This window comes from Anolis sagrei, chromosome 5 (genome assembly GCF_037176765.1).
Source record: "Anolis sagrei isolate rAnoSag1 chromosome 5, rAnoSag1.mat, whole genome shotgun sequence".
In the NCBI taxonomy this organism is placed as follows: domain Eukaryota; kingdom Metazoa; phylum Chordata; class Lepidosauria; order Squamata; family Dactyloidae; genus Anolis; species Anolis sagrei.
The window spans coordinates 128,982,974-129,004,511 of NC_090025.1; the positions used below are offsets into that span (position 1 = coordinate 128,982,974).

Sequence of the window (21,538 nt, forward strand, 5' to 3'; positions counted from 1 at the left end):
ATTTGTGTTTATGTGTATATATGTGGTTTTGCACATGCATTATAATGTGTGGCCCAGTCTGTCTATATGTGTTTTGTGAGTGTATATGTGTGTGTATATATATTTGTGTATATGTGTGTTTGCATATATATATATGTGTGTGTGTGTGTGTGTGTGGTTTTGTGCCTGCCACATTTTGCTGTGGTTCAGTCTGTGTATGTGTGTTTTGTGTGTGTATGTGTGTGGCTATATGTATGTGCATATATTTGTGTTTATGTGTATATATGTGGTTTTGCACATGCATTATAATGTGTGGCCCAGTCTGTGCATATGCCTTTTGTATATGTATATGTGTGTGTATATATATGTGTATATGTGGTTTTGCACATGCGTTGCAATGTATTTTTTGGCTTTTAAAATCACTTCTGCTGTGTTTTTCTGAGTGATGGTCACTTGTTGGCCTGATAGGTGTATTGTGTACAAATTTGGTGTCAACTCGCTCAGTGGTTTTCGAGTTATGTTAATCCCACAAACGAACATTACATTTTTATTTATATAGAAGACTGGAAATCTTGTATTCGTTTTTCTGCAGGAAGAAGAGAAGGACTTGACAATTTGCTGTTCTGAAGGATAATTTAAGGGTGTGTTATTGTTGTGAGAGCTGGACCTTAGGGAAGGCTGAGCGAAGGAAGATCGATGCTTTTGAGCTGTGGTGTTGGAGGAAAGTTCTGAGAGTGCCTTGGACTGCGAGAAGATCCAACCAGTCCATCCTCCAGGAAATAAAGCCCGACTGCTCACTGGAGGGAAAGATACTAGAGACAAAGTTGAAGTACTTTGGCCACATCATGAGGAGACAGGAAAGCCTAGAGAAGACAATTATGCTGGGGAAAGTGGAAGGCAAAAGGAAGAGGGGCCGACCAAGGGCAAGATGGATGGATGGCATCCTTGAAGTGACTGGACTGACCTTGAGGGAGCTGGGGGTGGTGACGGCCGACAGGGAGCTCTGGCGTGGGCTGGTCCATGAGGTCACGAAGAGTCGGAGACGACTGAACGAATGAACAACATTGTTCGAGAAAGGAGTTAACATTGGGAGGCCTCTAATATCACACTAGAGGAAAGAAATCCACTTAAAATCAGGTTTCTGCCTATTGCAGAATTCTGGGCTTTGTAGTTTAGTGAGGCTGTTCAAGGCTCCTCTCTAAACGACAAACCCCAGAATTCTGCAGGGGGCAGAAACTGGATTTTAAGTGGATTTCTTTCCTCTAGTGTGATGAGGCTCCTAAGAGGGTGAAGCATAGGCTGTTTTCTTTCTGAGGACAGAGAAGAGGTACCTATTTTTTTTTAAAAAAATTGTATTGTCGAAGGCTTTCACGGCCAGAATCACTGGGTTGTTGTAGGTTTTTTCGGGCTATATGGCCATGGTCTAGAGGCATTCTCTCCTGACGTTTTGCCTGCATCTATGGCAAGCATCCTCAGAGGTAGTGAGGTCTGTTGAAACTAGGGAAAAGGGCTTATATATCTGTGGAATGACCAGGGTGGGACAAAGGACTTTTGTCTGCTGGACCTAGGTGTACATGTTTCAACTGACCACCTTGATTAGCATATAATAGCCTGACAGTGCCTGGAGCAAACTTTTGTTGAGAGGTGATTAGATGTCCTTGTTTGTTTCCTCTCTGTTTGTTTCCCCGGTGGCACAGTGGGTTAAAACCCTGTGCCGGCAGGACTGAAGACCGACAGGTCACAGGTTCGAATCCGGGGAGAGGCGGATGAGCTCCCTCTATCAGCTCCAGCTCCTTATGCGGGGACATGAGAGAAGCCTCCCACAAGGATGATAAAACATCAAATCATCCGGGTGTCCCCTGGGCAACGGCAAATTCTCTCACACCAGAAGCGACTTGCAGTTTCTCAGGTCGCTCCTGACACGACCAAATCCTCTCTGTTGTTGTGCTGTTGTAATTTTAGAGTTTTTTTTTTAATACTGATAGCCAGATTTTGTTCATTTTCATGGTTTCCTCCTTTCTGTTGAAATTGTCCACATGCTTTTGTATTTCAATGGCTTCTCTGTGTAGTCTGACATGTGTAGAGTGACACAATTTTTAAAAATTGTTTTCTTTTAAAATTTGGCAGTTTTGTGTGTGTGTTTCTGCTCTGTATTTCTTTTCTGGCTTCATTTTTCAAACTTTTTGGAACTTTAAAAACTTTTAAAATAAAGTTAATTAAACAAAATACAAACTACAACTCTCGGGATTGCAGAGCAGTGTGCCATGGAAGTTCAAGTGGTGTCAAACTGCATTCATTCTGCACAGTGTGGATGCAGCCACAGGCAGAGAGAGGAAGGGGCGCTGAGAATGAGAGGCGGGCTGTAAGACCCAGCGGAGGCCTTGGGCGGCGGAGCATGCGTGGGAAGGAGGGCTTGTGCAGCTGGCGGCTGCCCTTCCAGGCTGGGAAAGGAGGCGGGAGGGAAGGAGCCTGTGCCCCCCCCCCCCTCCTTCCAAGTTGAAAGTTATTGCCCAAGCCGCGCGTTATTTATCCCCTTGCTGGACCTGGAGAGGAGTCAACAGGGAAGGGAGTGCCTGCCTTCCAAGGGAGCATCCAGCCCACTCAGGCTTTGATTCCCTCCTCCCTTTGCCTTGCCTCGGATCAGCGCAACGTGGAGAGCAGGGTTGCCTGGTAGCCCACGCGGTAAGCGTGAAAAGTTCTCTGGTTGATTGCCTTCTTCCCCTTTTCCTGCTTTCCCCAACTGGTAGGATAGGGCATTAGAGCATACCCAAGCTGGGCTACTTTACTCAACTTTTGATCAGAATGACCATTGGCTTTGAGGTGCATCTACACTGGGGGATGAGTGCAGTTTGACTGCCACCACGCTTTGGGATCAGGGGAGACATAGTTTTCGGTGTTGTTCTCTGCCAAGTAGTGCTGGTGCCTAACTACAGCATTCCATAGCATTGAACCTTGGCAGTTGTCAAAGTGGTGTCAAACTGCATTAACTCTACAGTGTGGATGCACCTCCAGAGAAGAGTATACAGTGGGCCCTTGGTATCCACTGAGATTTGGTTCCAGATACTTCATCACAGTAGAGCAGTGTTTCTCAACCTGGAGGTCGGGACCCCTGGGGGGGTTGTGAGGGGGTGTCAGAGGGGTCACCAAAGACCATCATAAAATGCAGTATTTTCTGTTGGTCATGGGGATTTTGTGTGGGAAGTTTAGTTAAATGGATGAACCCAGAGGGTGCTCACCAATGCTTCCTCTTCATCTTGGAAAGAAGTGACGAGTGGAGTGCTGCAGGGTTCTGTCCTGGGCCCGGTCCTGTTCAACATCTTTATTAATGACTTAGATGAAGGGCTAGAAGGCATGATCATCAAGTTTGCAGACGACACCAAATTGGAAGGGATAGCCAATAGTCCAGAGGACAGGAGCAGGATTCAAAACGATCTTGACAGATTAGAGAGATGGGCCAAAACTTAACAAAATGAAGTTCAACAGTGACAAATGCAAGATACTCCACTTTGGCAAGAAAAACGAAATGCAAGGATACAAAATGGGGGACACCTGGCTCGAGAGCAGTACGTGTGAAAAAGATCTTGGAGTCCTCGTGGACAACAAGTTAAACATGAGCTAACAATGTGATGTGGCGGCAAAAAAAGCCAATGGGATTTTGGCCTGCATCAACAGGAGCATAGTGTCTAGATCTAGGGAAGTAATGCTACCCCTCTATTCCGCTTTGGTTAGACCACACCTGGAATATTGTGTCCAATTCTGGGCACCACAATTCAAGAGAGATATTGACAAGCTGGAATGTGTCCAGAGGAGGGCGACTAAAATGATCAAGGGTCTGGAGAACAAGCCCTATGAGGAGCGGCTTAAGGAGCTGGGCATGTTTAGCCTGAAGAAGAGAAGGCTGAGAGGAGATATGATAGCCATGTATAAATATGTGAGAGGAAGCCACAGGGAGGAGGGAGCAAGCTTGCTTTCTGCTTCCTTGGAGACTAGGACGCGGAACAATGGCTTCAAACTACAAGAGAGGAGATTCCATCTGAACACGAGGAAGAACTTCCTGGCTGTGAGAGCCGTTCAGCAGTGGAACTCTCTGCCCCTGAGTGTGGTGGAGGCTCCTTCTTTGGAAGCTTTTAAACAGAGGCTGGATGGCCATCTGTCAGGGGTGATTTGAATGCAATATTCCTGCTTCTTGGCAGGGGGTTGGACTGGATGGCCCATGAGGTCTCTCCCAACTCTTTGATTCTATGATTCTATGATTCTATCATTGGTGGGGTTCAGAATGCTCTTTGATTGTAGGTGAACTATAAATCCCAGCAACTACATCTCCCAAATGTCAAGCTCTATTTCCCCCTAACTCCACCAGTGTTCACATTTGGGCATATTGAGTATTTGTGCCAAGTTTGGTCCATATCCATCATTGTTTGAGACCACAGTGCTCTCTGGATGTAGGTGAACTACAACTCCAAAACTCAAGGACGATGCCTAGCAAGTCCTTCCAGTATTTTCTGTTGGTCATGGAAGTTCTGTGTGCCAAGTTGGTTTAATTCAATTGTTGGCAGAGTTCAGAATGCTCTTTGATTGAACTATAAATCCAAGCAACTATAACTCCCAAATGACAAAATCAACCTCAGCAATATTTAAATTTGGGCATATGGGGTGTTTGTGCCAAATTTGGTCCAGTGAATGAAAATACATCCTGCATATTGAATATTTACAATTCATAACAGTAGCAAAATTATAGTTACGAAGTAGCAACTAAAATAATTTTATGACTGGGGGGTCACCACAGCATGAGGAACTGTATTAAGGGGTCACTGCATTAGGAAGGTTGAGAACCACTGCACTAGAGAATGAATCCACTTTAAATCTGGTTTTTGCCTTCTGCAGAATTCTGGGACTTGTAGTTTAGTGAGGCTCTTCAAGGCTCCTCCCTAAACTACAAACCCCAGAATTCTGCAAGAGGCAGCAACTGGATTTTATTCATTCTCTAGTGCAGTGTTTCTCAAGCTTCCTAGTGCTGTGACCCTTTAACACAGTTCCTCATGTTGTGCTGACTCCCAACCATAACATCATTTTTGGTGCTAATTCACAACTGTAATTTTTCTACTATTATGAATTGTAATGTAAATATCTGATATGCAGGATGCATTTTCATGCACTGGACCAAATTTGGCACAAATGCGCAATACGCCCAAATTTGAATATTGGTGGGATTGGGGAGAGGTGATTTTGTCATTAGGTAGTTGTAGTTGCTGAGATTTATAGTTCTTTGCTTACTTAGACAACCCCTCGTTGGACGAGTAGGATAGTCTTCCAGGATCAGTATTCTTGTGGATCTGTAGGTGACTGTGGAGCCCTATTCCTGACCTGCATCTTCTCCCACAGTGAGGGCATTGGTTTCCAGGTGGAAGGCGGTCTCGGTCGGGGTTGGCTTGTCGCACCTTCCTCTTGGCACATTTCTCTCTTTCACCATCCATTCGTGCCTCTTCACATTCTGCAGCATTGCTGGTCACAGCTGACCTCCAGCTGGAGCCCTCAAGGGCTAGGGATTCCCAGTTCTCCGTGTCTATGCCAGAGTTTTTAATGTTGGCTTTGAGCCTGTCTTTAAATCTCTTTTCCTGTCCACCAATATTCCGTTTTCCGTTCTTGAGTTCGGAGTAGAGCAACTGCTTTGGGACCTACAACCAAAGAGCATTCTGAACTCCACCATCGATGGAATTGACACACAGAACTCCCATGACCAACAGAAAATAGTGGAAGGGTTTGGTGGGCATTGACCTTGAGTTTTGGAGTTGTAGTTCACCTACATCCAGAGAGCACTGTGAACTCAAACAGTGGATTGTGGACCCAAACTTGGCACAAATACTCAATATACCCAAATGTGAACACTGGCATAGTTTGGGGGAAATAGACCTTGACATTTGGGAATTGTAGTTGCTGGGAGTTATAGTTCACCTACAGTCAAAGAGCATTCTGAACCCCACCAACAATTTAATTGGGCCAAACTTCCCACACAGAACCCCCATGAGCAACAGAAAATACTGTTTTCTGATGGTCTTTGGCGACCCCTCTGACACCACTTTGTGACCCCCCCAGGGGTCCCAACCCCCAGGTTGAGAAACACTGCTCTAGTTGGACTTCAACTCCCACCATTCCTAACAGCCTCAGGTCCCTTCCTTTTCCAACCTTGACCCTCCTTTGGACATTCCTTCTTTTCCTTCACTTTTGGGGATCAAGGAAAGTAGGGATCACAACCAAGATCCCATCAGATCTGGAAAGAAAGATAGAAATGTGTATGCATTTGCCCCAATATTCCTTAAAGAAATTCCTGAAGTAGTAGGTAGAAAGGGGAAAAAACCTATAACCAAACCGACACATAACTGAAAAAGTGTGTAAATCAATTTGTGTGTCTTCAGATTGGGCAACATTTTGTGTTTTGCCAGTATACACCATTTTAAAAAAGTTTAGATCTAAGAAGTATATAAATGTGGAGTTTGTTTCTAAAAGGTATCAAATAAAAAATTAAAATGAGTGACAGGACGAATCAGTGGATAGTCAAAGGTAAAGGTTTCCCCTTGACATTAAGTCTACTTGTGTCTGACTCTAGGAGGTAGTGCTCATCTCCATTTCTAAGTCAAACAGCCAGCGTTGTCCGTAGATGCCTCCAAGGTCATGTAGCTGGCATGACTGCATGGAGCACCGTTACCTTCCCGCTGAAGCAGTACCTATTGATCTACTCACATTTGCATGTTTTTGAATGGCTGGTTTGGCAGAAGCTGGGGCTAACAGCGGGAGCTCACCCTGCTCTCCAGATTCGAACCACCAACTTTTTGGTCAGCAAGTGCTGCTCCACCAGGGGCTCCATAATCTGTGGATAAGGGGATTGTATTGTTGACTGGAGTCCCATATTATGTACTGATCAAAACTATCAAAACATATCAAATCGTTTCAATACAGGACTTTACAGCAAAGGAATGCACGTCCTCTGCATGTTGTTTTTGATTCCTGTAAAATTTGTTCAGATGGATTTAGTACCTTTTGGAAATAAGCCCCACAAATATCTGTCAATAGGCCATTTGTGCCATTGACGTGGGCACTGACCCCTGTTCTGCTGGATTCTTGGATTTGCAATGCCTCTTCTGTGTTACATGTTCCCTCAAGTGGGTTAATGAATAATCAAAATGTTTTCCCACCCCTTCTAAGCAAGCGTATTTGGAACAACACTTCCGTGTGATATGGAAATCATGGCAAGAAGGCGGGTATTTTTCTTTGTGTGAATTAGTTAAACATGACCAAAGGGTGCTGTCCTGTATTGTGTGAATGAAGGACTATAGAACCAAAAACTTCCAAGCATGTGCATTTTAGATTGGAAACACAAATTTTGCAGAGTGCAAAGTAGTGCTTGTTTGTGTGTTTTGCTACTAACTTCTGCTCCTTTCACCACTCAAATGACACTTCAGATGACGCCGGAGTTGAAATAGCCATAGCAGCAGAAAGATAGTGGAAAACACAGACGTCTCCCTTTGCTCCTTTCATTGGCTTGGTTTGGAACTGCACTTTTCCTGTCATCAATGGAATAATTTCTTTTTCTTTTTCTCTCCCCTCTGCTCTCTTCTCCGTGTCCCTCCCCTTTTTCCTTTCTGCAGATCGCTTTAGGTTTGCCTGCCTAGAGGTGTTGGAAAGAGGATGTAGCAAGTTCAAGGATGGGGCTTTCGGCAGAGAGGAGCTCACAATGGCCCGCGAAGACTCGGTGAAGTGCTTGCGCTGCTTGCTCTATGCTCTCAATCTGCTCTTCTGGGTGAGTTCCCACGTCCTGCCCTAGGCAAGCAGGTGGCATTGGCCTGGATCACATTACAGGCCCTCCTCGCATTCAGATGCGGCACCAAGAGGACACAGTTAAGCGTACATTAATTGGATGGGATTATTTCCCTGGTTTTCCCCTCCCTTCAGGGTGTAAAAAGATCTGTTTTTGATCAGTATGGTGAATGGTGGGCTGTCCTGAGGATTACTGTGGAATCGTTAATAAATAGAGAGTGGCGATGTTCAATGAAAACGAACTTAGTTTTGGGTTTGCATCATTCTAGGGCTGTGCCAGTATATATCGTGTTCCAAGATCCCCCTGGATAATCATGAACTCTTATGTTTTGACTGAACTCGGGCCAGAAGCATACCATAGAATTGCACTGTAGGACCTAGAGCAGGGGTGTCAAACTCATTTTCATCAAAGGCCGCATCAGCCTTATGATTGCCTTCAAAGGGCCATTGAATCAATGAAATGAGAATCCATGAATACAGAGAGTAGACTATAACTTTTTTACATAGTGGTTTCTTAGGCAAACAATACTTGATGGTACTTTTGCCAGTTCCTTCCTCTAAAATGTAGCCTACAGCTATATTGCTTGCGCTATACTAACCAGGGCTGGACCTGGTAAGCTTCCAATGTTAGAAGCAATTTGGTGCCTTTAGAGCAAGCGCGTCAAACTCATTTTCATCAAGGGCCACATCAGCTTTATGGTTGCCTTCAAAGGGCCATTAAATTCATGGACAGATATAGAGGGCCCACTATAATTTTTTAAATAGTGGTCAGTGCTCTTTAGTTTTTACCCAGTTTAGATTCCCAGATGTTATTGAACACAACTCTCATCACTTTTGATTATGCACCATGGGGAATGTGGATAATGGGAATTGCAAGCCTGCAGCACTTGTGGCTCTGAGGTTGGGGAAAGGTTAAACAACATTTTAGAGTCAGACATCATGTCCACAAGCCGTGTATCTATATTCAAACCCAGTATTTTGACTAAACAGATTAAAGTGGAACAAATTTCTAGATCTTACTGTATCCCAACTCTTATCAACTCTAGTCATGTTGTCTAATGATGAGGAATACAGGAGTTGTAGTTCAGCATCTGGAGGATCACATAAAATGGCACGGTGGGCCAGATTTGGCCTGAGGGTCTTGAGTTTGACATATGTGACCTAGAGAGATCCACAAACGCTTTCGGGGGAGGGAGGATATTTTTGGAGTGTGAGTAAGTGAAACTGTGGACAGCAAATCAGTGGATAAGGGGGTTCTAATGTACACTATTGTGAAGCACATACTGTTGCCACATCAACCCCCATAGTGACACCAGGGAGAGTCCAAAAACAAGTGTAGATGGCTGAGTTGATCCAGAGCAATAGAACGGTTTTAACACTTTTCATATCTAGTCTACGAGGAGTGAACCTTCTGAAAAGCTGATGGATCTCCATTAATTATTCTCTTTCTCTCATTGCATTTTGGATTACAACTTTATAACATATACTGTAATAAATGAGAATAGCCATTTCCTTTCTTGCGCAGGGACTGAAGTGAAACTCAGAACAGGGCAGCTTTTGTGGAGATGGTGACATATAGGACCATCTCCGTTAATCCCAAACCCTGGAGCCATAATCCTACAAGGCTTGGCTGCATGGCAGCACTGGGTATTATAGCAATAAGGACAGCCCTGACTCTGTTGTCTGCTTGGTGTAAAACAAGTAAATGATGCTTCTGTTAGCTATTTTGTGTTCCTCCTTCCCTTTTTCATGTTGGTAATTACTTGGATTACTCATCAAAGAGTGAAAAAATAATCTTGTGCTCTTGGGGCTTCTCATTAAAGGAGAAAGTAGAGCTTTGATTCCCCCATGGTTTAATATCTGCATAAAACCACTAGCAGGGGTGATCTGAGAATTTAAGATGTGGGATGGTTGGTATGCTGATTTTACTCAGGTCTGTTTATTCTCTTTGTCAGAGAATATTAGTGCAATAGGTGTCCTAAACAAATGCCTGATGTCATTAGTTGATTAGATGGATGGACGAAAGCTGATAAACTGTGACCTTTTTCAGAAGTGGTGATAAGAGTTTGCCTCACAAGGAGCGGAGTTTAGCCTGTTCTTGATGTATTAACTAAAAGGTAGGCACTGTTGTTCTCCAGTTGTTTTTGACCTACGTTTGCCATCAGATCTAGCCAGCATATCAAAAGAGAGGAATTGTGGATGTTGCAGTGGAAGAACATATATGAGGCACAGATTGCCATGAATAAGGACAAGTAAATTCACACTACAGGTGATATTTCATTCTTGAAACATGAAGAAGAGGGATCACAAGTTTGCAACTTCTTCATCACCATTTGAGACTAAAGCAATACTTGTAGAGTGAAACACTTTTGGCTTTTCAAAAGAGTGTCTGTGTCTGTGGGTCTTCAAGTTGCCTGTCAGTTTATGATGAATCCATGTATTTCATCGAGTTTTCTCAGGCAAGGAATATTCAGAGATGGTTTTATCAGTTTCTTCCCCTAGCCTCCTCAACATGTATGCCTTGGTGGTTTTCCATATAATGACTAACAGGAGCTGATCCTACTTAGTTTCTAGAATATGGTGCCGTTTGGGTATTTCCAATGTTCTGAACATATTATGAAGAACTGTGGTGATGCTATTCTTATTTAGAAAGTGTCAATACTAGTTCTGAATATTATTGACACTTTTTGAGTAGGCATGATCCCACCACAGTTTTTTTTAATGCTCTGTTCATGTTAAGGGTAGCTTAGGTATATTCAGAAGTGTCAGCTGCTCCAAATACAATAATGTGACCCTGAAAAGGGTCAGTCCAAAATGAAGATATTATATTGACACTGCCAAATCTACGTTGTCTGCGGTTTTTGATCTGTAGACTCAAATGGGCTGCTCATTCAACCATCCTATTCTTAAATTTATGCTATTTGACTTTTCATCGGTACTTGAGATTAGTTGGATGGGTATCACAAGCTGGACCTTCTCCACAGTCATCAAACCTTTAGAGGTTTGATAACTGCAACATCAAACCTTTAGAGGTTTCCCATAGAAATGCAGAGTGATTATGTGACTGATGCATAGAGAACATTTCCTTATTTGTAAGCATCTGCTTTATTTGAAGAGTTATCCTGTCCAAGTTTGGTTTAAAGATGAAAAACCCAAGAAGTGAGGAACAGGGATCTTGAAGTTGCCCATCAAACTTAGACTGCTGATAGTACAAGCACATGAATCACCTAGTCAAAATCTTCTCCGCTATGTTAATATGTAGGATATTCCTGTCTTAAGTGATAAAATTCAAAATGTGTATTTATAAATATATATTAACATGTTATACAAACTTGTGTTTTATCATCTCTTTGGAAGAGTTTTGATATGTTTACATTTTTTTGGTGATGCATAAATGGCAACCTCCCTTCAAGGGAAGTGACATTAAAGCCTACATCAATTTGCTCGTCCTAGCTAGAGTAGACCTCTTGAATCAATATGATTTGCATAAATGCTAATTTAATGACCAGCAGGTGATTTTCTGTAGTAGGATGGAACTATCAATTAGATTAGGCCCTGATAAAGTTATTTCTAGATGTCTTTTGATGTGTACACTAGTTTCCTTTAGACCTTAACTATTCTACTTCCATCACATTTAAAAATTGAATAGAAATAGTTTTATAGTTTTAGTTGTGATTTTTACTATGATGATTTTGCAACCCTCCTTCGACCTATCTATCTTGGGAAAAGGAGATATAATTGTAATAGATGAAATACATTATCAATCATTGTTCAAAGCAATGAATGAATGAATGAATGAAAAATAAAATCATATTCAGGACATGGTGCAAATTCAGAAGTATTTTTCATTTTGACTGTATGTTAAGATGGGTGGTTGGCATGAACCTTTCAATAAATATATTCATGTCATTAGGTGTTTGCTGAAGTACAAAGTTATTGAAATTAACACTGCTAAAGAGTTTGTCAGTGTGCTACAAACTACTACAGTACCTCTCATGTATCTTTTCAACAACTTCATATTGTCAGGACAGGGAGAGAAAGAGACCTTGTCAAGGCTGCACATAAGCTTTGTGGCTCATCAAATATAGCTGTATCCTTGACACCATTCTATTCATGCCCTGACTCTACAGTACACACAAGTTATGCTAAATTGATAGAATTAAACTAAATAATAAGCAAGCTTGTGTCTCAAGCACTTCATTGTGTTCATGGGAAGGATTGCTAGAAATGCCCGTCTTCTTACATAGTTAAAAGGATTTTAAAAACTTTTTTACTTTGCATTTAAGGCACTCTTTTAAAATTGCAAACTGCCTTCAGCCCATATAATTAATGAGATCTTTTAAGCAGATGAAAAATAGTAATTGTTAGTGAGATAAAATTATGGTAATAGAAATTTAAAATGCAGTATTTGTGTGTGTGTTTAAAAAAACAGGGTTGGAATTGGTCTTGGTCCTCTTGTTTGCATTTCACAATTGAATGTTATGTTGTCAACAGCAAAGCATTTTTTTCAGTCCCATTTGGGAAACATAATGGATAGTATTCTCATTAATGGAGTGCTTGGATAACTAGGTTTTGAGGATTTCATCATCCAACTGCTTTGTAATGTACCAGTATTTATATTTGTTGAAGTTATAGCTTAGCTTGTTCCCATCTAAGACCCTATGCAGTTTTTCAACTTCGATTGCAAGACAGCTAAAATCAATCATAATATTGACAACAATTTAAGAACAGCTAAACAAGTGTCAATTTCTTTTAGAAGGTATTAGTTAGTAGAAGATACAACAGTTCTTCTGCAGCAATCATTTAAAGGCTAAACATTGGTTTAACTAAGAAGGTCTTTGCTTGTCAGCAGAAGGCAAGTGGGGGAGTGTTGGCCATCTGTCCTGTGGGAGGGAGTTCCATAGCCTGGGAGGTGCAATTAGGAAAACTGTCTCTCATGTCTTCACCCAATTAACCTGGAGATCTCAAAACTTGACAGCTTCAGGTAGAATGATAATATCTTTCAGATAGTCTGAACCTGTCATATGAAGCCTTGGTATTTCAGAAGGAAGCACTGATTTTATGGAGAAAAATTCTAGCTTTTTGTTGGCTTTAGTAAAAAGGCATTATGGGAAAACACTTGCAAGTAGGCAAAGATGTATATTTAATACAATTTACAATGACATGGAGAATAATTCCCTCCCTACACATTTTGTTGTGTTACAACCTGAAAGTGAAATGGATTTCACTGGTATTGTTTCCAGTTGTTGCACATAAAATACCCAACAGTATGAAGAAACCATAATATGTGAACAACTTAAGCAGTGAAAAGCAAATTGTCATGCATTGGTTGCATTTGTATTCACTCTTGAAGTCAGTATGTGATAGAAGTAATTACAGACTTTTGCATCTTCTTGGGTTAGCTTTGTGCATCTGGCTCTTGCAAATTTTGCCTATTTTTTTGTCAAAATTGCTCCAGATCCATAAGGTTGGATGAAGACTGTTGGTGAATAGCAACTTTGAATACTTGCTTGAATTTCTCAGTTTGAGGCATGGGCTATCCCTGGGACATTCTGAGACATCTAATTCTTTTTTCCTTTTTAAACTCACTCCAGTGCTTTTTGGGATGTGTGTTTAGAGTTGTTGTCCAGTTGGAAGAAGAACAGAATCCAGATCCCTTGTAGATAGAAACAGGTTTTCCTCTATAATTACTCTGTATTTTGATTCATCTATCTTGCTCTCAGTCCTCACCAGTTCCCAATCCCTGATGAAAAGTAGCTTTCCCATAGCATGCTGTTGCCACCACAATGCTTCTCCAAAGTGATGGTGATTGCTACACATGGCAGGACCAGAAAGTTCAATTTTGGTCTCATCACATCAGGAAAGTTTTTTTCTGCATGTTTGTTGTATTTCCCATATGCCTTTTGCAAACTGCATATGGACATTATCTGGATATTTTTCAGCAGTATGACTGATTTATTTCTTCACACCACTCTCCTATAAATCCCACCCTTGTGGAGTGTTTAGGGATAGTTGTCCCATGGATAGTTTCTCTCATCAGTTGCCAGTATGCCCAGCTCCTGCAGAATTACCTTTAGCCTCTTGATAGCTTTTCTGGTTAATTCCCTCCTTATCTGTCACTGCGTTTTGGTGGATGGATTTCTCTAGGCAGAGTTGCAGTTGAACTACATTATTTCCATTTTATACAAATGAATTTAACATTGCTCTAGGAGAGATTCATACTTAGGGATTAAAAAAAGTAATCCAGGTCCTGATTAGTACTTCTGCACCCATCCCAGGCATTTTTTAAAATATCTCCTTGACCTTTATAAAGCTCTTCAACAAACTTGTGCCTAGCAGAAACAAATTTTGGGTATTTAACCTGAGCTCAAGTGGGATTTAAAGTGCATACTGGTGGACTCCATTCAATTATTTAGGTGACCTTTGAGGACAAGGGATTGTACCAGGGCTTATTTTGATGTATCACAAGAAAGGGAAGAAATGTATTGGCAACTATTAAGTGCAAGTTTATTTTTGTTACTTAACTTTATGCCATATTAAAACTATTTGGCACCTTTACATTGTTGGGTATGCTGTGCACTTCACAGTTAATGCCATTTCAATTCTGGATTGCAGTGCTAGAAATGTAGAAAAGTGAAGGGTGTAAATGTTTGGATTCTTTTATATGATGATATATCTATAATATCTATATTGCACTTTGACTGAAGAAGGTGCTCCAGATCATCTAGTGATATTCATTACTTAGTAAAGGTTTGAACCCAGTTGTACCCTAACACTCTTATAATTGTGTATCCCACTTGTAAGCTGCCCCAAGTATCTTTGGGGAGATGATTGTGGAGTATAAAAATATAGTTATTATTATTATTATCATTATTAACCACAACACTATGGTGCTTTGTTGAACACACTGTTGCTAACATCTCAAATTTTCTCTTAAAGGACCTGATACAGTATGAGAATAGTATAGGTTAGTGGTGTCTCCTTACATGTCACTTGTGGTGGCATTATCCCTGATATACCATATTTCACGGTGGAATAGTCACACTCCTCTGCTTTTTTACCAAAAAAGGGGGGTGCAACTATTATATGGTGGCAACTATTAAGTGGTAAAAATTGTTTGCAGCTACTGGACTTCCCTTTATTGCCAGGCAAGGGAAACTCTGTAGCTTTAAGAGGCAGATATATGGATGGGCGGGCGAGTGGTGTGACTATTACACAAGGAATATCTGTAATACCAGTGTTGGCACTTAGAAAATGGGGGTGTGACTATGGTGACTATTTGCGGTTTTCAACCCAGGTGTGATCCATACAAACTTCTTAATCTTAAAAAACCCCACAACAATTCTATTTGCTATTTTTGTGATGGCAACAGGCCACATCCCAAAGTACTAGATAAAGAGAACCTTTCCAGCTTCCTCTCCTCTTTTGGTGATTGCTGATCAAAGGCACTATTAAGAGCAAGGCTCCATTATTGGCTCCCCCACAGGCACAAAGGACTGTGCCAAAAGGGAAAAAATAGCCCATGTACCCACATATGCATGGAGGTGCTTTTTGCACATGCACTGACATTCCTGGGCATTGGCCACAACTTCAAGCTTTGATGGTTCTAATCTTTGTGGAGCCATTAAACTCCGAGATGCCCAAGCCTGAATCCTTCCAAGATATTTCAGAGTCATTTTCTGTTACTGTTGAACAACCTTCTCCTTTGCTTGCTGATGCCAGATCTCGTAACTTGTGCTTTAGGAGCATAGGTGTCCTTGATGTGCTCAGCTGCTGTGCCAGTCAAGATTTGTGGACAGCAATGTAAGATTCTGCCCTTTTGGGAAGAAGAATTGAGTCAATGTGTTCTTAAGGCAGCAATTCTGTTTCTAACACAGGAAACTTGAGTCACACCATTAGTTTGTGTCGCCTGGAATTGTTGATGCTGCTTATATCTATTCTTCAAAGTTTGTGGCAGTTTTTCTAGCCCTACATGAAGTTTCCAGGAATTGAATCTGGAACCTTTTGTGTTCAAAGCATATAGTCTCCTGAATTCATTGATACTTATTGAGTTATGTATTTATTACATTTATTCCTCAGCCTTCATAAATGAATTCCCGATGTGACATGCATGCCTCTCCTCCCCACAACCTTTTCATTGCAACAGCCTTGTAAGATAATCAGGTTGAGGATGAATGATTGGTCCATCAGTGGCTTGGTGGGGATTGGATCTACTAAATCTCAGTCCAGGACTTTTAACTACTATACAACTAAGCTTGTTTCATGAAGAGATTGGAATTTTTAACCTATATATCACTAGGCTAAACCTGCAACACACTTTCAGAAAAGCAGTTTTAGGTTTGTCCTCTAGTGCTTAAGAATGATAATTATTTTGTTTGTTTTTCCTATCCACTCTCAGCTGTAAACCTTGGCTTTCACTTACATCGTAATCTTTCAACTCAGACGGCTGAATCACAATGAAAGGTTTCATTTTCTTCTTCTTGAAGTTCAAGCATGTTGTTTTTTGATGCATTCCTTTGTTGGAGGGCTGGAGTATGGTGATATAAAACATGGCAAACAAACAAATAAAAAATCCATGTTGCCTGCATTTGCTGAAATTGTGCATTGAGCATGATTGCCATTGTGTGCCTCCTGTTTGTATAGAATGTTTTAAAGGACATGAAAACCCAGCCCAAATAAACAGAGCAACACTGAAGAGAGCTTCCTGTTTTGTACAGTCAATGCACTTTAGGTCGCACACACGCTATAGATTACTGTTAGCCAAAAGTGTGTTCTCTTTGTCTTCATTTGAATGTCAAGAACTATAGAAGTCAGGTCTACTGGAAGAGTCAACCTGGTCTTCAGTCTTTGAGAATCCTGGATCTATCAAGTCTGAAAGGCAGGCTTACTCACAAAGAAATGGTGGAATTGGCATTTCAATTTTTAAGAGAAAGGATGATTTCACTGTTCTAGAATTGTTTAGTTGGCATGTAATCAGTATGTAGTGTTCTTTGACGGTAGCCAGGGCACCAGCATCATACAAGTGAGCTCTGCCTTGAACCATGCTGAGCTGGTGAGTCAAGTTATCCCACCATGCCCTTGACCTAGGATCACTCTCAGAGCTTTTGCGGAAAATTAAGAAGAGTAATTAGTGTTTTTGTGGGCCTTTCCAGACAGGCCCTATATGCCAGGATCTAATCCCTGGTTTTCTGCTTTAAACTTGATTATATGAGTCTGCATCCCTGGTTTTCTGCTTTAAACTTGATTATATGAGTCTGCATCGCCAGATAATCTGTGATAAACAGAAAACTTGGGATCAGATCCTGGGATATAGGGCCTGTCTTGAAGGGCCTTTAGAAACTGGTGTTAAACCTAGGTAGGCTCTTCAAGGTCCTCTGGCAGATGCGGATGCTCACTTATAGGAGAGTTTTCTTGGGGCACTTTCAAATTTCAATTAAGCTCTAAAGGCAACAACCCATGGCTGGTTATCAGCATTATAGTTGTACTGGTCCATGCTGTTAAACACTGATATATAAAACTTAATCACCCATGGAGCACCAACAGCAGTTCTCATTTATGAGAAATAGTGACTCCATGGCACTGTAAAGCAGGGATGGGGACTCTTCTCCCCTCCCTAATTTATTGGATTGCAGCTCTCAGTGTTCCTCCCCAATGACTATTTGCTAGGGCTGTTTGGAGTTGCTGTCCAGTACAATTGCAGGGATACATGCATTTTATCTCTGCTTTAAAAATTAAAATCTAAATGCAATTACCAGTTACAGGTAATGCAAAGCCATTGACACAGGCATTGAATGCAATGCTTATTTCAATGTAAGCCTAACAAATTTATTAAAGTCCAAGGTTTCGTGGATTGTAACATACTTGTCAATGAAATTTTGCTCAGAATTTCAGAAGGGCCTGTTTGTGGATATGTATGTGCATTCTCAGAAATTTATGTAAGATGTTAATGTATAAAAACACTCTCAAACACATGCCTTATATTCAATTGAGAATAGCACCATTGGAAATAAATATGAGACAAAAACGGAATTCTGAAAGTATTGACAGTGACAATTATATTATTAATATTGGCTTTTCATAAAATTGTTTCCAATAACACAAATACTCTGACTTGTAGCAAGTAAACTGAAATACCTCCTTGTTAGTCCCAACTGGAGTATCCCATTGATTCAGTGGGATTTACTTTTGTGTTGACTGACCAATCAATAACTGATTCAGTGGATCTGTTCTATTTGGGTCTAAACTATCTGGACTAGGAGTCCTAAGCAACCCTTTTTGTTACATTCTGTGCCTTCAAATGGTTTCTGACTTGTGATGACCCTGAGACAAACTTAGGCTGGATCTACACTGTCATATAAAATCCAGATTATCTGCTTTATATGGCAGTATAGACTCATTTAATCCAGTTCAAAGCAGATAATGTGGATTATCCTATTTGATAATCTGTATTATATGGCAGTGTAAATCCAGCCTAAGGTTGCCTCAGGGTCATCACATGTCAAACTATCTAAACAGATAATCTGCTTTGAACTGGATTATATGAGCCTACACTGACATATCATTCAGTTCAAAGCAGATAATCTAGATTTTATATGACATCCTGAGAGAGTGAGGCATAACCAAGGTCAACTTGTGGATTCAGCCCAGGTCTCCCAGAGCTCTAATCCAACACTCAAAGCAACTATATTGCATTGGTTCTCATGGGACATTTTTCATACTCCAGAGCTCTGATAATGGGAGAATAGAGGTACTAAATGAATTGAAACATGGGCAATCTCTTGCTCTAATCTCTCTTTGAAGATTTTTTGCTCCACAATGATCACTTTAAATTTTGCAAACAGAACCACTGTGTGGTTGACATAGTCTCTTAGGCTGGATCTACACTGCCCTATATCCCAGGATCTGATCTGATCCCAGATTATCTGCTTTGAACTGGATTATATGACTCTACACTGCCAGATAATCTGGGATAAGCAGATAACCTGGGATCAGATCCTGGAATATAGGGGAGTGTAGCTCCAGCCTTACTGATTTTTGAATATTGTTATGTCTCATGTTAGCTATCTGTGGCCTCTGTTTTATGTGAACCGCCCGATACCTGGAGAAAAAATGTCAACATTATAATATGCTATCCATCAACAACCATTTATCAGGACAAGTCAAAACTTGGTATTTTGTACAGGCCATGGTTTCATTATTGTTTTAACACAGGCTAGTTACAGCAAGTTTGGAAAGGGTAATTGCTTTTAAAATATATTATATGAAGCAAAGTGACATAGAAGATTTTTGGAAGCCTATTAGAGAGTGTATGGTATTTATTACAGCAGGAAAAATGAGCCATTTAGATATTTTAAGTAAAATATAACTGTGCTTTCAAGACTTTGAAGTAGACATTGTGCTGAGCTGCAGGCAAAGTGTGCAAATATTTCTTAAAAGTACCCAGGAAGCCCCCCAAAAAGCCTCCCTCCAATGTATGATTTGTAATTTATCAGCCCTGTGAGGGATGTATGTGAAGTCAAAGACAGGAAAAGCAGTTTGAGCAAAGCATTATGCTAATCTTCACATATTGTATAATAATGACAGATTTCTTCAGAAACTAACATTATCCAGGAATTAAAAAAAAAAGAATTTTGTAGTGGTAGGCAATCAAATACGAATGGAAGGAACAGCAAGACAAATGTATGAAGAATAGAAACATATACACACAAGCCAAGGTGGATGGAACATATTGTATGATGTCAAGTTGAGAAGTTCTGTCAGCCTGAATCAGTGCTCCATAAAGGGTATTTTTTTTTCTATTTGCATTTATACTTTTTCAGCATTTGGGAACTGCCCAGTGTGGGAGACAGGATGGCCATAGCTCTGATTCAGTACATTAATTTTCTTAAGAGGATGTTCTGCCTTTCCTGGAGGGAAGGGCAACCATCCTTTCAGGAAACCACTCAGCGTTATTTATATGGCATTTACCCAAAAAAGAGGGAGAAAAACACCCCTCCAAAGAAAACTGTAATGTTATGTTATCTCAGATATCTGTTTGGTAACAAATCAGAATCACAATTAATGCACCTTAATTAGTTGTTTATTATTGTCTCTTTGTTGAGCATCTTGGAAGCCACAGAACATCCTGGAGTTATGCTCCACTTTTTATGGGAGAACATATGGATCACATATTCGATTCCTGCACAAATTTATTTTCAAGGAGTCTAGATTGCACAAATATATCTTAAGAGTATCATTTAGAGTAGAGGTCCTCAAACTAAGGCCCGGGGGCCAGATGCGGCCCTCCAAGGTCATTTACCCGGCCCTCGCTCAGGCTCAACCTAAGTCTGAAATGACTTAAAAGCACCCATCAACAATCCTATCTCATCAGCCAAAGCAGGCCCACACTTTCCACTCAAATTCTAATAAGTTTATATTTGTTAAAATTGTTCTTCATTTAATTATTCTATTGTCTTAAGTGTTTTTTGTACTACAAATAAGATGTGTGCAGTGTGCATAGGAATTCATTCATGTTTTGGTTTTTTTTTTCTTCAAATTATAATCCAGCCCTCCAACAATGTGAGGGGCTGTGACCTGGCCCTCAGTTTAAAAAGTTTGTGGACCCCCGATTTAGAGGATAACCAATTTAAAATTGCTATGATTTTATGGGCTAAAAACTTAGGGAAAAACATTGATTTGGAGAACTGGGTACATCTATGGAAAAGAGGCTTTAAATTTTCAATAATTGGCTCTATCAGAGAAAATATGTATAAAATTATCTATAGAAGTTATAAAACGCCAGAGATGATAGCTAAAATGGATAAATCTCATCGAGGAGAATGCTGGAGATGCAAGATGCAGAACAACGTTTTTCACGTTGGCGGACCTGTAGGATGGTACAAGATTTTTGGAAAAATGTGATTAAAGAGACAAACAAAATGATTACTAATAATGTTAAAAATAATCCAGAAGTGTATATTTTAGGAATATTTAGGGAGGGAATTAGTAGAGTGGATGAAGAAATTTGTTAGTATAGCTTTGTTGCAGCCAGGTTGCCAATAATGAATTCTTGGAAAGGTGAAAAAGAACTCTAAAAAGGATTGGAGAAAAAAGTTATTAGACTACATTCAATTGGTCAAGCTACCTTAACGAAGGGAAATAACGAAGAGTTCACCACAAAAGGGGGCTGGCATTTGAATATTTGGGAAGAAAGACAAATGTTGACTTTAAAGTAGCTGCAAAAGGAATTTATTAAAGAAGTTATAAGGGTAGGTTTTATTAGATATAAGATTCACAGTGAGTAATGATGGAAGTAATAGGCTCACAGATGAGAGGAAGGAGGGGAATATAATCGTAGAATCATAGAGTTGGAAAAGACCTCATGGGCTATCCAGCCCAAACATCTACCAAGAAGCAGGAAAATTGCATTCAAAGCACCTCTGAAAGATTGCCATCCAACCTGTGTTTAAAAGCCTCCAAAGAAAGAGCCTCCACCACACTCTGGGGCAGAGAGTTGCTACTTAATGTAATTTTTGCTTTTGCTTATCACTTGTATACAATAGAATTAAAAATTTGAACACACACACACAAGTCATATGTGAGTGGAAGTCACATGGGCCGAATTCTTTGTTTTTCCCCTAAAAGAAATCCCATGGGAATCTGTCTTGGTTCAGAACCAACTATTCCTGCCTTGGCAATATCTGTTGTTACTTACGGGGAAAATGTTTATGTATTTCCTCCTATCAGTAACATGGAGTGGTAGCCTTGA

General features: G+C 40.5%; 1 protein-coding gene across 1 annotated transcript in view; it reads left to right on the forward strand.

Annotated features, from left to right (window-relative positions):
* The first annotated feature begins 2,376 nt into the window (after positions 1 to 2,376).
* TSPAN12 (tetraspanin 12) overlaps positions 2,377 to 21,538 on the forward strand; it is a 102,098-nt gene continuing 82,936 nt past the window's right edge. The window contains exons 1-2 of the mRNA XM_060777710.2: positions 2,377 to 2,661; positions 7,623 to 7,774. Of these exons, the coding sequence (XP_060633693.1) occupies positions 7,709 to 7,774 (66 nt within the window). The 5' untranslated portion in view covers positions 2,377 to 2,661; positions 7,623 to 7,708. The remainder of the gene's footprint in view (positions 2,662 to 7,622; positions 7,775 to 21,538) is intronic.